Raw genomic sequence first — 15,277 nt, forward strand, 5'->3', positions numbered from 1 at the left:
GTATAAATAACTGTGATAAAAAAGTAAAAATCAAGATTACAGAAGCGATTTCTAAAAATCAATTTACAGACATGTTTCAATGGAGATAGAAACTTTATTACAAGCGCTGAACGGTATTTTAATATTTTAAAACAAATAATTAATTGTTCTAGCCTTCGACGATTAACAAAAACCACAAATGACGGAAAACCATAATTTCTAATATATCGTACACAACAATGTTTCGATAGACTATAGTCATTGCCACGAATTTTAGAAATCGTTAATTGTAAATTAGATTTTTTTTTTAAATATTTTTTTTAAATATATTGAATAATATGAATATATACTAACCTTCCAATCTTCATGGAACTAACAAGAGAGCTGGTGCGGCTTGTGATGCGGCTGAAAAAGCTAAAGTCTGCAAATACAGGGGTCTAGGCTCTGAATATGATTTTGTCCCATTCGGTGTCGAGACCCTTGGTCCGTGGGGTCCTAGCGCATTAAAGCTTTTTAGGGAATTATCAAAAAGGTTAGTCGACATCACAGGAGAACGAAGAGCTGGCAGCTACCTCGCACAAAGAATTAGTCTAGCTATTCAAAGGGGGAACGCTGCCAGTATCTTCGGAACCTTGCCTAAAGGGACTCCTTTTAATAATATTTTTTAATAATTAAATTTTAAGGTTAGTTATTAGATATATTTTTAGTTTGTAATTATATATTAATATAATTAAATGTATTTTTTATATATAATAACATACAATATAAACATTAACATAATATCATTTTTGTTACATATAATATATACTAACCTACTTAGTTGATATAGTAGAGAAAATAGGCCAGCTAATAATATCAGCCAACAAGGAAGTGGACTTTTCAAATAAATATGTAGAAAACCTTCAAGTGAGGAAAAATTTATGCTCTTAAATTATTCGGCGACGAATAAAAAATTAACAATAATAATCTCTATATATTTTTGACGTTAATTCATTCGTTATAATGCCGAGTACACATCCTCACGAGAATGTAACATAATAATCATTCTGCTTCGGTTTTTAAAATGTAGGTGAAATAGTGACATTTGGAAATTGTACTAAAATTTGTTATTTTTAATATCTTTTGCTGTTTTCTTTCTTACGACTTTGACTACCTTATAACTTTGCCTCTGTAATTTGTAGCAAATGTTTTCCGGCATTCACTCTTATTGTTTATTATATATGTACTAGTTTACAATAATGTCTAACCGTAAAAAAAACTCTGAAAGTACATTTCTTCAATTTCAATTCCACTAAAGTAAACATAACATCACTGCAGTAACCATGGTAACGAACACCGTCCTAAGTCAACGCTTTATCGTCTAAGAGTTTTTGAGAGAGAATTTCAGGTAGGCCAATTTTTAGATACTCTATCTCTCTCACTCTCCCGCACGTCTTAAATATGGACTATCTGGCTGGTGGTAGTGGTTGCGTTCATTTGTGCGCATCTTACCTGCACAGTGCACAGGTTAAATATGGATTTTTTAAATCATTTTAAGAAGTTTTGTTTTTCCATAGTCATTCCCAGTCCATATGACGTGCGGGAGAGTGAGAGAGATAGGATATCTAAAAACTGGCCTTCCCGAAATGCTTGTTTTCCTGACGTTGCTAGCTCTCGTACTATTATAATCATACCGCGTGTAGACGTTAGTTAAACTCAACTAAAATCTAGATTACAAATTGGTGCTATTATCTATAAAATATTTATTTTATCCTGAATGAGAAACAAGAAATAATTCATAAAATGAATTATTCAATTACTACATTTTTTTTTACATATCATAGACTGTAAATATTATATTTGTTTTTAATATCCAGAGAGAATGGATAGCGGGTGATATATTATGTATCGTATCAATAAGTAGTTGCCTAATGAGAGTAAATATTAATAATTTAAATAATGGATTTATAAAACACGTATAATTCGTTCACCTTAACTAAACGGTGTGTACCAGGCATGCTTCATCGGAGTTCATAGGATGCGGTGTTGCGTATAAAATCATAAGGACACAAATTACTTTGCGTTAAACGAATGGGTTTCCTTTAGAGTAACAGCGACCAGCGGTTATAGTATACGTGATTTAATCTAGTGACATTATGTTGTATGTGCTTATTTTGTTTTTGTTATTTGGGCGGAGTGCGTGCGTGATATATAGCTTAAATGGTAAGTTTAACTCGCTTAGAAATTTCTAAGAATAGTGCGTCTAACATTGCAAATATGTTCCGAATTTTAGTTTAAACGTCTCACTCATAAAGCTTCATTTTTAATATAAGCTGCTATGGCTACGAAAATAAAGTGGAATTAGATTATTAACACACACACAACCATTTTTTTTAATTTTGTATAAAATGAGTACTAAGTTTTAAAATTTTTACATTAAAAGGGGGGATTTGGAGATTCCCAGCTGCAAAAAGCAGCAGCAAAACAGCTGTACCGACTGGCAGTGTATGTTCTACTTAGTAGTTATCTGAATGATTTTCAAGAGTTTTAATATTTTAAAATTAATGTATGCGACACACAACGAAAAATAATGTGCAACTGGAAGTCCACTGTCAAAAGTGGCATTTGAGACGACTTGACGTTGAATTCAGTGTCTTAAAATAAGTATGAAACTTCAAAACTTTTAGGGCCTGTTTCACAATGTATGGATAAAGTGCCAAATAGCTATGCAACACATAAATTATTCGAAAGATAAAAGTTCCAAATAAAATACTTCGAATTTCATGACGTATAGCGCTATCTGACAGTCGTGAAACGCAAAAATACTATTTATCATACCAATAAGTAACAAATAGCGTATTTGGAACTTATCCGGACATTGTGAAACAGGCCCTTAGAGTGTTTATGCATCTTAGAAAGAGATCATACTGCCCGAACTCATCTGTCGCTAGTCGCCACACTAGGAAGTCCTTGTGGGTAATAGTAAAATATATAAAGATATAGTAAGAGTATAGTATAGATATATAAGATATCAATAGTTATTACGTGGTCCATGGCACATGTTTAAAACAGTTTTTTTATAGTAAGCGTGAATGTGTGCTCGTGTGAATGGTGCGTTTGCGCATGTATTTGAGAGTTGTTATAAGCGTGGGTTGTGTCTGTATCAGTTTTTAGCACCTCAAAGTCTCGCCAAGATTTCTTTTACTAATTAAAAAATAATTAGCATGTTACCATAGCACATTATTTAGTTAAATGCTTAATTTATCGTAGTATAATACACAAAACAAAAACATATTTATTTTTATAGTATTGTACAAATTACATATTTATACTATCAAGAATGTTCTTCAATTTATCGTTTTATTATTTTAATCTTGACGTAATATGAAGATTAAGTTTTTGCTAGTTTCAAGTTTAAAATAAGAGAAAAATTAATCTTGAGACAAAAAATATTGTCGATGTTAGTATTTAACATAATTTAGTTTTAATATTTATCATAATTATATTGCAAACCCAATGTAGCGTGTATTTATTTTTAATTATTCGAAACAATTTTTATGTTTAGGTGTTAGTTGGGACAGTGCATCTTTATCTTGCTAGGTATCATTTGAAACGGATTTGAGAACTGATTCCATATGGAAACTGTGTTTGTAAACTAGTGGATAATTTTCAAGAAAACCTTCACCGTCTCGTATATAGAAACTCATTAATGCGATGACCTACCAAAAAAAAGTTTGGTGTTTAACTCCATAATACAAAATGATTTTTATATTTTTGGCATCATAACAAAATTGCGTTTAATATATGAGTTTTTTACGAACTTATTAATCCCATCTAATTAATGATAATTATTATTTCTTTATTAAAAAACCTTACTTTATGAATTATATAAAATACATTTTAACGAATACGTCTGTGGTGACGGTTGTTTACTTTTTAAAACTACGTGACTAGATCTTTGGTATCATAAAAAAAAGATGGTCATATTCGCACATAGACAACTCGTGCCAAGGTTATACTTTTGTGGCCTTATTCTATGAGGAAAATAAAGCAAATTAAATTTAGAATGCTTTCTGCGGATCATACAAAGTATCTACTTTACAAAGTGGATGGTCTGGAAGATATATCTCAAATAGAACGCGTCCGTTCCCTTCTAATTACTCAATCTTGTCATTGTACAAGTTTATGCAACGAAGTGTAAAAATTAACACGTATAGTACAGTAATAAAATGCTGTTTTGTTATCGGATATTTATAACACTAGTTTTAATATATCCGATATGCTTCGCTAGAGAAAAGCATAGCAATTCTTGGTATTGGCCTCGTATTTCTTTTTTTTATTAGAACAGGGGGCAAACGGGCAGGAGGCTCATCTGATATTAAGTCCGCCGCCCATGGACACTCTCGATGCCAGAGGGCTCGCAAGTGCGTTGCCGGCCTTTTAATAATTTGTATGTTTATCTTGAAGGACCCTAAGTCGAATTGGTTCGGAAATAGTTTAGTGGGCAGCTGGTTCCACAAAGTGGTGGTGCGCGGCAAAAAAATGCCTTGAAAAGCTCGCAGTTTTCTCTATCTATTTCTTGATTGAGAAAAATTATTCCTAATAGGCAAGCAGGTGAACAGCCTTCTGTGTCTCGTCACATCGCCGCGTCGCCACACCGCCGCATATTGTTTCACGTTTCCATATAATGTTTTCCTTCCCCGTACGTAAGATTGCATAATGAGAAAAATCTATTGGCGTAGCCGAAATGCGAAATTACGACCTCAGTTTTAATTTAGTTCAACATAAAAATATGTTCTAAGTGTTTTTGCTTGTATCAAAATTATGATACACGTCATAACCCGAACATTATATTACAAGAATTATATATTATATATATCTTAGTTTGGGCTGCATTGATTAGCTGAAGTAAAAATAATTCCAATATAAAATTATTACACTTTCATAGACATCTTTAATTGCAATTTACTAATACGAGATAATGGTACCAGAGATAATACTCTGGTGTCATGTTGTACACCTACACAAGAAGATATTTTAAGATGCTCATTTGTTACGTATAAGTCGGCAAAGTGTTATTCGATTGTCCGGAAGTTGCATGGACCTAGTTAGACAGTGCGCTTCTTAAGTTCTCATGTTATTTAAAATATATAAATAAAATAAATTTACATACAAACATACCCTAGGCAACGAAACGTTGAGATACAATATTCATTATGTTTAACAATATAAATAATATACTGCCCACTGAAGTATTTCCGAACCAATTTGACTTAGGGTCTTTCAAGAAAAAAACGTACGAATTCTTAAAAGGCCAGCAACGCACTCGCGAGCCCTCTGGTATTGAAAGAGTCCATGGGCGGCGGTATCACCTAACATCAGGTGAGTCTCCTGCCCGTGCCCCCTGTTCTATAAAAAAAAACTTGAGCTTGAGTATTCTACACGATAGCATTTTCACACATATATATATATCCTGTCTATAACATATTTTCATATGTATCTGTTTTTACTCATTATAACATATGTGGTGAGAGTCAATAAAATAGCTGGAAGTTACAGGGAACCAAACCAGGTTGAAATAAACACAATTGTGCATCGGTTACTGTAATGATTATTCTTAAAATGTATGTCAGTTAAGGCTTAGTTTTGTAAAGATACCTTTGATATCACACAAGCTTAGGCAGCGAGATTCTATCGAGCAAAAACTTTCAGAAACCGATTACTTCAAAATGCCGCCGTTGTATCAGATGGACGATTACGACGCCTGCATGACAGAAGCAGACGGCACCTACTGTATCGCGGACTACGATCTATTCTCCAGATCTCGGTCTCCTCTCATGCATTTAATTCAGGTAAAAGTATCAATTATATGCGCCTACTATATGCTGTCTCCGATACTATCGACATATTTCTATGTTCGAAGAGTGAATTCACAGTAGCGGTGTTGTGTATATTATGTGTCTAATTTCTATGTCCATTATTATATTTAATTAAATTTTACTCCACATTATTGTATTGGCATAGATAAAGATAATGTGTGTATTTCTGAAATAAATAAAAAAAAGGTTCGTTTTCGTTAAAATTTTACATAAGTTATGCGAAATTGTCGCTATTATCGCGATTATCTGTGAAGACTCGAAAACTTCTTTAAAATTAGATATTATTTATTTAAGGCCAAAATATAAACACTGAAATAGTCGTCCGTACAGTATTTTTATGTGCCGTTAAAAATAGCAGGCGTTTAAATAACTTCTAAGATATAAGCGTCAAAGGAAGACACCATAAATCGACACTGATTTGGGCGCTTACTTCTTCGGTATTAAATATTGATTAAAAACACCTCTTTAATATAACCAGGCGCCAAACGTTTGGACAACTCTTGGCTAGTGTTTAAGGGTTTCGGCACCGAAACATCGAGTTATTTAAATAACAACAAATCCGCTTTTATAAATAAACTTTAGTATTTATAAACTAGAAACAATATTCTGGTCGCGTTTAATTTGAACGATTGTATAATTATGATGTAGTATAAAATATATCAAGTGTAAAACTCGTTGTAAATCATTATAAATAGTTTAAATGACATGCAGTTAACAATAATAGTTATTTACTTCATAGCTTGTATTAAAATAATTATAAATAATGATATTAATACGAATGCTATGTCAAGGTGGTAGGTCAAAATAAATATATGGTAATTTAGTAAAATAATAATAATAAGTTCGACTATAACAATATGAAATGCATGTTATATAATTTGCCGAAATAACAATGGAGGTAATGGGCCGTTGTACACCATAGAACCGGACTTTACAGCGATTCATATCAGCTTGATTTCAGAAAAAAACATCTTGGCTCAACAAATAATCACAATTAAATAATTTCAGCAATATTCAGCGTACACAAAGAAACATTACAATCACACACAAATACACAGAGGTGTGTGTGTAACAAGGACGTGTAAAGACTATTTAGAAAATTTTAATAAGACTATGGACCTGAACGCGACCCTTGGACCATGCCTAAACGAAACAATATGGAAAAACTATCGGATTGAAGCCAAATTGTCAACAATACAGTATTGTAAAAGAAAAGATGATAAGACAGTTATCGGCTATGGCACTTTTGCTATTATTGGAGTTTACGGTCTAGTGTTACTATTAAATATGATTGGCACGTTCTATGAAATTATTATATCTAAGGATGAAAACAGAACAGGTAAATGCTACTGATATAACTATACATATAAATCAGTAGAAATGGTATGTTTGATAAATTTAACACTGGAATCGCGTGTCTCTTTAGACCCCGGAATAGCCCTTTGGCTATACCGGGGCAACACTGCGGCATGCTCAGGGCCGCATGCTACAAAGTTAAAAATGTCGCACATTGTGGCAGGAACTGTGCGGCATGACAACACCTTGCGTTATATGGCAGACTGCAGCTCGCGACATTTTTCGTGCGTCAAAACAATTTTTAGGGTATATTTTTGTTCTGAAAAGTGAGGATTAAGTCAAAAAATATTTGGCCTAAAAAAAAATAATAATAATAAAACAAGTCCTCAAAGTCCTCAGTTGACATTCTGGTAAACTTTTTAAATAAGGCACCATCGTTTGCCCTAATTTTTGGGCCATTCTGAAGTAATCTTTTACCAAAGATTCTTCTTTTGTTCCATAGCTGCATGGCTTCTTAGTATATAAGCTGCTGCTTAAGTCACTTAATAAGCCATATTCTATAGTCGAGGGGTAACAAAAAGTTCATAAACCCCACAATGCTTTGGAAATTATCCAGACGCGATATTGCCGCGGTATAAACCAGGCATTATATCCATTACGCCCTGCATAAGAGGCTGTTGAAATTGATGATCGTAGCATCAATATTTAAGATGTCTCTTAATATATTTAATCTATACCTCACTTTCTTTTGATTTATTATCTGCCTGACATTGCCCTCGGTCATGTCGAGTTAATTGGGAATTGAAGATTTACAGAGCAAATTACAAATAGCGATATTAACTAGAGATATTTATAAATAGTGTTTCATATAATTTTAGATAAAAGCTTATTTAAGAATCTCCAGAGGGATAACAGAGTAAAATATACATTTCAGGAAACAAATATTTACAAGCATTCTCATTAAAAAGAAATTGGAAAAGATTGGTTGCGCCGAGCGGAAAGGGTCCAGATGAAAGACTGAACAAGTTAAAAGCCATGAATGGTTTAAGGTAATAATAATAATTTCAGTCTTCAGATTCATCAGTTGCTTAATCATTGTAATAGTTCAGACAAGTAGGTGATCAGTCTAGTGCTGCCGTCGATTTTTGGGCGAAGGCATTCTGTTACCATTACCCCACGATGTTTACCTTCAAAATACGAGCACATTATAGTGGACTTGGAATTAAAACTCCTTAATCTTAAGGTCTTTAGCAATAATTTATCTAGACACAATAGATATATCCAATAAAACCAATAACATTTTAACTTTTAGTGAAAACTTCATCAATTAAGTCATTGAACCCAACCCTTAAAATAAAAGAGCGATGCATAGCAGTAATTATATATGGTATATCTATTGTTTTTCAGATCTATGACGATGGTGTGCGTCATTTTCTCACACACTGCTCTCACAATGGCGTTCACGTATATTGAAAATCCGCTTTACTTTGAAAAGGTAAATTTATTCATCATAAGGCTTAATATCCGGGTCACACGGTGTATTACGGTATTGTATATAAATTTTGATTAAAAAATACAATACTCATCAACTGAAAATGTTAATGTTTACCTGCCTCTATGTACCTACTCGTCTCTTCCAGCAATGTGTATCTTTGTGCGTATATTTTTCTCTTAGAAATATAGGCGTTTGTTGGCAAGGCAGTAGCTTGAAAAAATATGAGCTATTTGTTATCTTGATTGTACAATAAATAATACATGACATTTAACTAATATTAAAATATGGACAAATAAATTATAAAATGTATTTCCTACATCCAGACGACATGAAAACAATTTTACCATAATTCATACATACCGAAATTTTAAAATAAACTTGTTCAAATTTTCAGGCCTATGACGATCCATTCAAGCAGTTGCTTTTCAATGGTACATTAGTAACAATGACCTTCTTTGTTATGTCTGCTTTTCTACTCGTCTACAATTTCTTAATCCACGCCGAGAGCCATGAGATTTCATGGGTCGATTTTCCCAAAGGAGTTTTATTACGATGGATCAGGTAAATATATATAAAAATGAAAGAAGAAAGTATTCAATTGAATGAAATTGTTTATAGACTACAGAGTATACACGTACTTTAAAAGCGTAATGTGGATTTATTTAAAGTGTGTGGAAAGTTGTGTTGGGGTAAAGAACAACTATGCGAGCAATCAGGCGCCTTAGTAGTAGGGGAGCCCATGCGGGGAATTTCGGGATAATACATTTAAAGCGTGCCAGATTAATATATGCCATATACCCGGGTAAGCACCTCCAAAAATAAGTCCCAAATATATAGCCGCCCGTCAAGTATATGTATCAGTATAGTAAAATAAAGCATCAGAAATTCTCGAAAGTGTCAGATTGAGGTAGGGAGTTACGCTAAAAAGTGTCAATTTTACTAATCTGACAATTTCCAAGTAACTGAATGAAAAGGAAGGGCTGCAAAGTGGCGTGATATGTAATAGTCACTTTAATTAATTATTATTGTTATTCCCATAAAATCCCCATATTAGGACTGTAGAGAAAAGATGACTGAACAAAGTTTCTCAATTGAGAAAATTTAATTAGATCGCATGTGCTATGTGAAGGGCTATGTACTATAACTTTAATAGAATTGCAGGAATAAATAACAATAATCAACGTCGTACGAAAATTGCTAATGTTTATATTTTAGACTTGCGCCTGTCAATAGGTTCCTCGCAAACTTATGTTACATTTCACATCACTTTCACAGGCGTATATTTTTTTTAAACAAAACAAATATTGTCATAGTTTTTTAGACTGAAAACATTTTAAAATATTCGGCTAAAATGTAAAAAAAGTTCAAATGTATAAAAGAATAATTTTAAACGAAAGAGGCTAACTTCCTTATGTTTTTTTTTTTAATTTTAGTTCATTTCTCTAGTCGTAATATTTTTTCCATAAATACCGTTGCATCAAACATTTCAGATTGACACCTACATACGCTCTTCTCATCGGGACTATTGGTTGTATCGTACCTTATTTAGGAGACGGTCCCTTATGGAAGCTTACTGTGACCAGTGAATCCGACGCCTGTCGCAATAAGTGGTGGACAAATATACTTTACATAAATAATTACATGTATAGCGACACCAATTGTATGCCGCAATCTTGGTAAGTTTATGAGCACTCATCGGGAAAGGAATTCTCCATTCACTGAACATTCAAAATTCAGCCATATATGTAACAGTTTAGTCTGCTTTCTGATTGCTTTTGACGCAAAGGCTTCCTCGAAATCATCATCGTCCGAGGGAAGAATTATTATTATTATACGTAATGACACTAGCAGCTTAATAAGCTTATGCGCGCGTATTTTGAGACACAGAAAGTCCATTCGTGCCAAGCTGGGGTTCGAACCTTGGACCTCAGTGATGAGAGTCGCACACTGAAGCCACTAGTGACTAGACCAGAGTTCCAAAACTGTGTTTCTGTGTCTGCCTGTTTTTGTGTCGTAGACCACTTGCCACATTTTTCCGTGTTGGGTAAAACTTACCTGATATTGATTTCCTGTAAATTTCTAACTGTAGTGAAGATTAAGTTTAAAAATATGGGTAAATTATTTTTTTTTTAATGAAATCTTACATATCTAGGTATCTAGCTGCCGACACGCAGCTGTTCTGTTTTAGTCTTCTCGTGCTAGTAATTGCCCGGTCACCCCGCTCTCGTAAGATAGCAATATGGCTGATGTTCCTCATGTCTATAGTCATAACAGCATCGATCACATACTACCAGAAACTAGATGCTACTGTCTTGCAGACGCCTGAGTAAGTTTATAAAATACAGATGCACACCCGTAATCATTTAATGGAATTATCTGTCCCACAAATGTCTGACAATTTTAAGCATTATTTTTTGATGGATTATAATCGACAACCTATAAAATTGTGACCACCCATATACTATGGGAAGCACAATTCGTCCCCGAAGTAGGTACAATTATCACATTTGTCCCGTGTATTCCGTTATATATTATAATATATTTCTATTATTATATACATATATTTGTAATAAAGATTATATTTTACAGATCATATCGTAACCTCTACAGTACGAACCCGACGTTCAAAGCTGTATACATACCAGGGCATACAAATATGTCCTCATATGTAATAGGTTTCATTGCTGCCATACTAACTTATAAATGGCAGAACGAGAAAAAAGATTTTACCAAGTACAAGGTAATTACCACGCTTTTTTAGTCATTCCTAGACGATATTTTTTTTAATATTATAAATATCGTTTTGCATATATTAAATTACATTAATGTAAGAAACTAGGGGTAGAAAGTAGAGACTTTTACACAGGTTGTAATTAAAGATTTAAGTTGTTGAAATACTGCCAGCGTTAAAGGTACACAACCACAGGGACAAATTCTTGAATTTGTTTTAATTTTCTAAAAATTTTTTTTCTATTATAACTATGTAGATCAGGATATTTATGGATTTGTGCGCTGGAATTAAATTATATTTTTTTTTTTCAGAGCTACCTCTGGGCTTTCTGGCTTATATTTCCGGCTGGTGTTGTTATCATTCTATCCGGTGGACTTTTCTACATTGACGGCCTAGAGCCTTCACAACTGTTCAAAACTATTTACGCTTCTTTCTACAAAATCGTCTTCCAAATCTTTGTGACTATGATAATGGTCGGATGTTTCTTTAAATTCGACAGTAAGTAAAGTTAAACTTAACTCATCAATCCTGCCTATTGCGAAGATGTAATTCTTAAATTAGGTAGGCTAAAAAAGGTCTCGTCCTCAAAACAGAAGCTTTTGCTACACCAAAACCTGTAATATATATTATAATAAACTCAAGGTCACTAAGGAAATAGTAATGATTTCATTTATTGATGTTCTTTCACAATTTTTGATAGAAAGTTTAGTTTTGATTCAATTTTGCCAAGTTGGAGTTGAGTTTGGTTGAACATCTTCATAATTGTCGCAAATCCTGTGTATTGCCTGTCAGCTGTCTTTGTTAATTTTTAATTCGCACGAGTGGGTTTCCTAGCTAAATACAAAAAAATCTCTACTTTCATTTAAGAATGGGTCGGAAGATTGACAAATTTATAATTTAAATCTAGCGTCATCAGAAAAACGTCAGGTATAATGGAGTTATGTAAATGTAAAGACATGAGCCCGCTATCATTAATCATAATGTGATTTTTCAGATGTGTACCGTGTCGTTTGTGAATGGCGTGGATTTACATGGATGGGAAGGATTTCATACAGCGCCTTTCTTGTACACACCGTGTTCCAACGATGTCTGCTAGGAATACAGATGAAGCCTATGTACGTCTCCGACTTTTATGTGGTATGTTATAAAGTTGTAATGAGTTAAATTTTTACTAAGTATCGTAGAAAAGATCACTGGTTTTTCAACTAAAAAAAAATTATTTATTTTCATCATCATCAGAGGCAAAATCTCATCGGCAAAGAAGACAGAGGGTGTGGGCCGAAAGAAAAATCCGGCGTTAAAAACTGTCGGTACTCTTTTAATAAAGCAAATCATCAAACAACTCTTATGTTAAAAGAAATATAGCAAATTAATTAGGCCTGGACCTTTTATCAACTAGATAATCACTAACTATATAGTAAGCCTTTTTACACAGCTTTCTTTAATTCATTTATTAAATTTCTTAAAAGGCAGAGATAAAAGAGCCTCTGGGATTGTATTAAAGAAGAGTATCCATCTTCCCAAAAAAGAATAACTAACTTTAGATAGTCTAGTAACTATTCACCCTTGAAACAGATGTATGCATGTTTTCTATCAATGGCACCTTTCTCTGAAGATCTTCGAATGACTGTATCTTTTATGTGTTCATGATTTATTTGTCATAAAGTGTGGGGAGAATGTAAAACAGAAAACGAAAGTGTTTTTAATCCCAATTTAACAGCTCCATAACATCGTTTTTCGTTATATATGTCATTCTTTTTAAATTCTAGAACGAAGAATGGTGTTTGTATTCATGTTATTGTTTTAATTTTAGTCGGTGATGCTACATTCATCAATATTCTCATCGTACCTACTCGGAGTGTCACTTTACCTATTCGTGGAGTCTCCAATAGCAGGACTTGTCAAGGCCGTACTAACACCAACTAGACGAAAGACTGACCAGGAGAATAATAAGTAATTTAATCATGTATTTATTTATATTATATGTTAAAGAGATTTTTGTGGTTTTGATTTGTACCTAATTATGCTTGAAATCCTTTGTTGCGGAGCTGAAGAATCTTAATACAGAGTAGCTTCAAATATTTTAACATTCGCTTAATTATATTCAGAACATCTAATATTAAAAGCTGAGCCTGTGCTGTGAAAATATAATTTAATTACTAATTAAACCAACTATCAAACAATATACTTTTCTTGTTATGTTTGTAAGATTATATGTGGAGTATCTCCCTTTGTAATTGTCTATAATATAATTATCCCTTTCCAAGTGATACTTTTATACTTCGCAAATGTGTCTTAAATGGCTACTACTACCCCACTCACCTACTAAATATTGATCTTAAATTTTACTCCATATCTGATGTGAGATTCAGCTATTTATTTTCGTTGACAATCTTTTCACGTGAATCACTTACCTAAAACCGTGAAATAATATTTGATAGTATCGGAAAAAGTAAAACAAAAGTAGTTAATTACACCACTTATAACTCAATATCTAGACCGATGTTAGTTATCTCTTTTTTAGTGGATTCTTCTCCGCTCCGAATAGCAATAAATAATAAAATATCGGATAACTTATCGAATAACAATAAATAAACAAAGAGTTCTAAAATTGAAATTTAAAAAACGATTTCATTGGCAATATTTCTAACTGGCCAGTTCTAAACATTTTCTGTGTTACCCACGTATAACTCACAATGGCGTAATAAACCCAGGTTCAATGTCAGTGATAAAAATTAGTTTTCCCATAATAATAGTAATTAAGTAGACAAATACTGCAATATTCTCATAACCTTTGATTAATGAACTAATATTGTAAATGCCAAAGGTATTATTTTTAATGAATTATTATTTCGAATAATTATAATCAGGAAATTCTTTGTTTGTTAATTGTATTGTATACACATTGGTATCAAATTAAGTGTACAACCACAAGCAATCATTTTACACCATCACACATCACAGCTAAAATAGTTACTTAGATAAATTTATTGAATAATTTTTATTGTTTTTTTCCTTTTGTAAATGCCAAACAGTGGCATATTCCATTTTTGACATATTTTTTTTTATTTTATAAAATTTATGTAAGCTGTAGGATTTCTAAATAAATAAATACGCTTTACTCAAACATATTGTGGTGGAAGGAAGCTTAGCCCGTTCTATTAGAATGAATAGCCCGAAAGCCCCAGGCCCCAGTGGCTATAATCAAGAAGTTGTAAGAAGAAGCCAGAATAACTTTGAGGCCCGTTTTAGGAAGTGTACTCGCAGTTAATGTAGTCTATGTTTGTAGGTAACGCTACAAGATTTTAAAATATACATAATTAGAATCTCATAGCTGTTTTTTAATATTTTTTTTACATATTCAATATTTTCCTTAAAGTAATTTTATTTAAGACGACTTTATTCTCGTATATTTCATCCTAGTTTTAATATTCTTTTACTAACTAAATGTAACGAATTGGGCCACACTACTATGTACTTATAAATTACACTATTTTAAACTAAACGACAAAAACAACCTTCGAGTATGTTTCGACCGGAAGCAAATATTTCCATTGATATTATACAAATATTTAAATAGACTGGAAACATAGTATTTATTTTCCGCTTTTAGGAAATTTGAAAATATATTACAGAGTTATACGAATACACAGAAATATACGGGAAGAGGACGTCCCCTCGTTTTGCGTTTTATGATGTGAATATATACAATAAATATAGGCATAGTATAAAAATTGTGTTATAGCATTGTACAATCCGGAACATTTCGTATGAGAATATGTACATATTATATGGTGTATAAATACGCTCGAAACCGCGGGGCCAGGCTATACTTATATTATAAAGGGTAAAGATATATATGTATGTTTGTAACGAATTGGCTCAAAAATTACTGGACCGATCTTAAAAATTCATTGA

At 32.7% G+C, this 15,277-nt stretch overlaps 1 protein-coding gene across 1 annotated transcript; it reads left to right on the forward strand.

Annotated features, from left to right (window-relative positions):
- Nucleotides 1-2,035: 2,035 nt before the first annotated feature.
- Nucleotides 2,036-13,347, forward strand: LOC111000186 (nose resistant to fluoxetine protein 6). Its single transcript, XM_022269547.2, has 12 exons — nt 2,036-2,181; nt 5,671-5,810; nt 6,846-7,176; nt 8,068-8,182; nt 8,541-8,628; nt 9,023-9,189; nt 10,119-10,304; nt 10,781-10,954; nt 11,218-11,368; nt 11,671-11,857; nt 12,354-12,496; nt 13,173-13,347. The coding sequence occupies exons 1-12, from the start codon at nt 2,115-2,117 to the stop codon at nt 13,314-13,316; spliced, it is 1,893 nt and encodes a 630-aa protein (XP_022125239.2). The 5' UTR covers nt 2,036-2,114; the 3' UTR covers nt 13,317-13,347.
- The last annotated feature ends 1,930 nt before the right edge of the window (nt 13,348-15,277 follow it).

Source organism: Pieris rapae, chromosome 13 (genome assembly GCF_905147795.1).
Source record: "Pieris rapae chromosome 13, ilPieRapa1.1, whole genome shotgun sequence".
NCBI lineage: Eukaryota > Metazoa > Arthropoda > Insecta > Lepidoptera > Pieridae > Pieris > Pieris rapae.

Excerpts from the sequence above, each read along its gene's own strand:
- LOC111000186 (XM_022269547.2), top strand. The coding sequence starts at position 2,115 with ATGTTGTATGTGCTTATTTTGTTTTTGTTATTTGGGCGGAGTGCGTGC. Across the intron at positions 10,955-11,217 it reads ACTGTCTTGCAGACGCCTGA|ATCATATCGTAACCTCTACA; the intron begins GTAAGTTTATAA and ends TATATTTTACAG. Across the intron at positions 11,369-11,670 it reads AAGATTTTACCAAGTACAAG|AGCTACCTCTGGGCTTTCTG; the intron begins GTAATTACCACG and ends TTTTTTTTTCAG.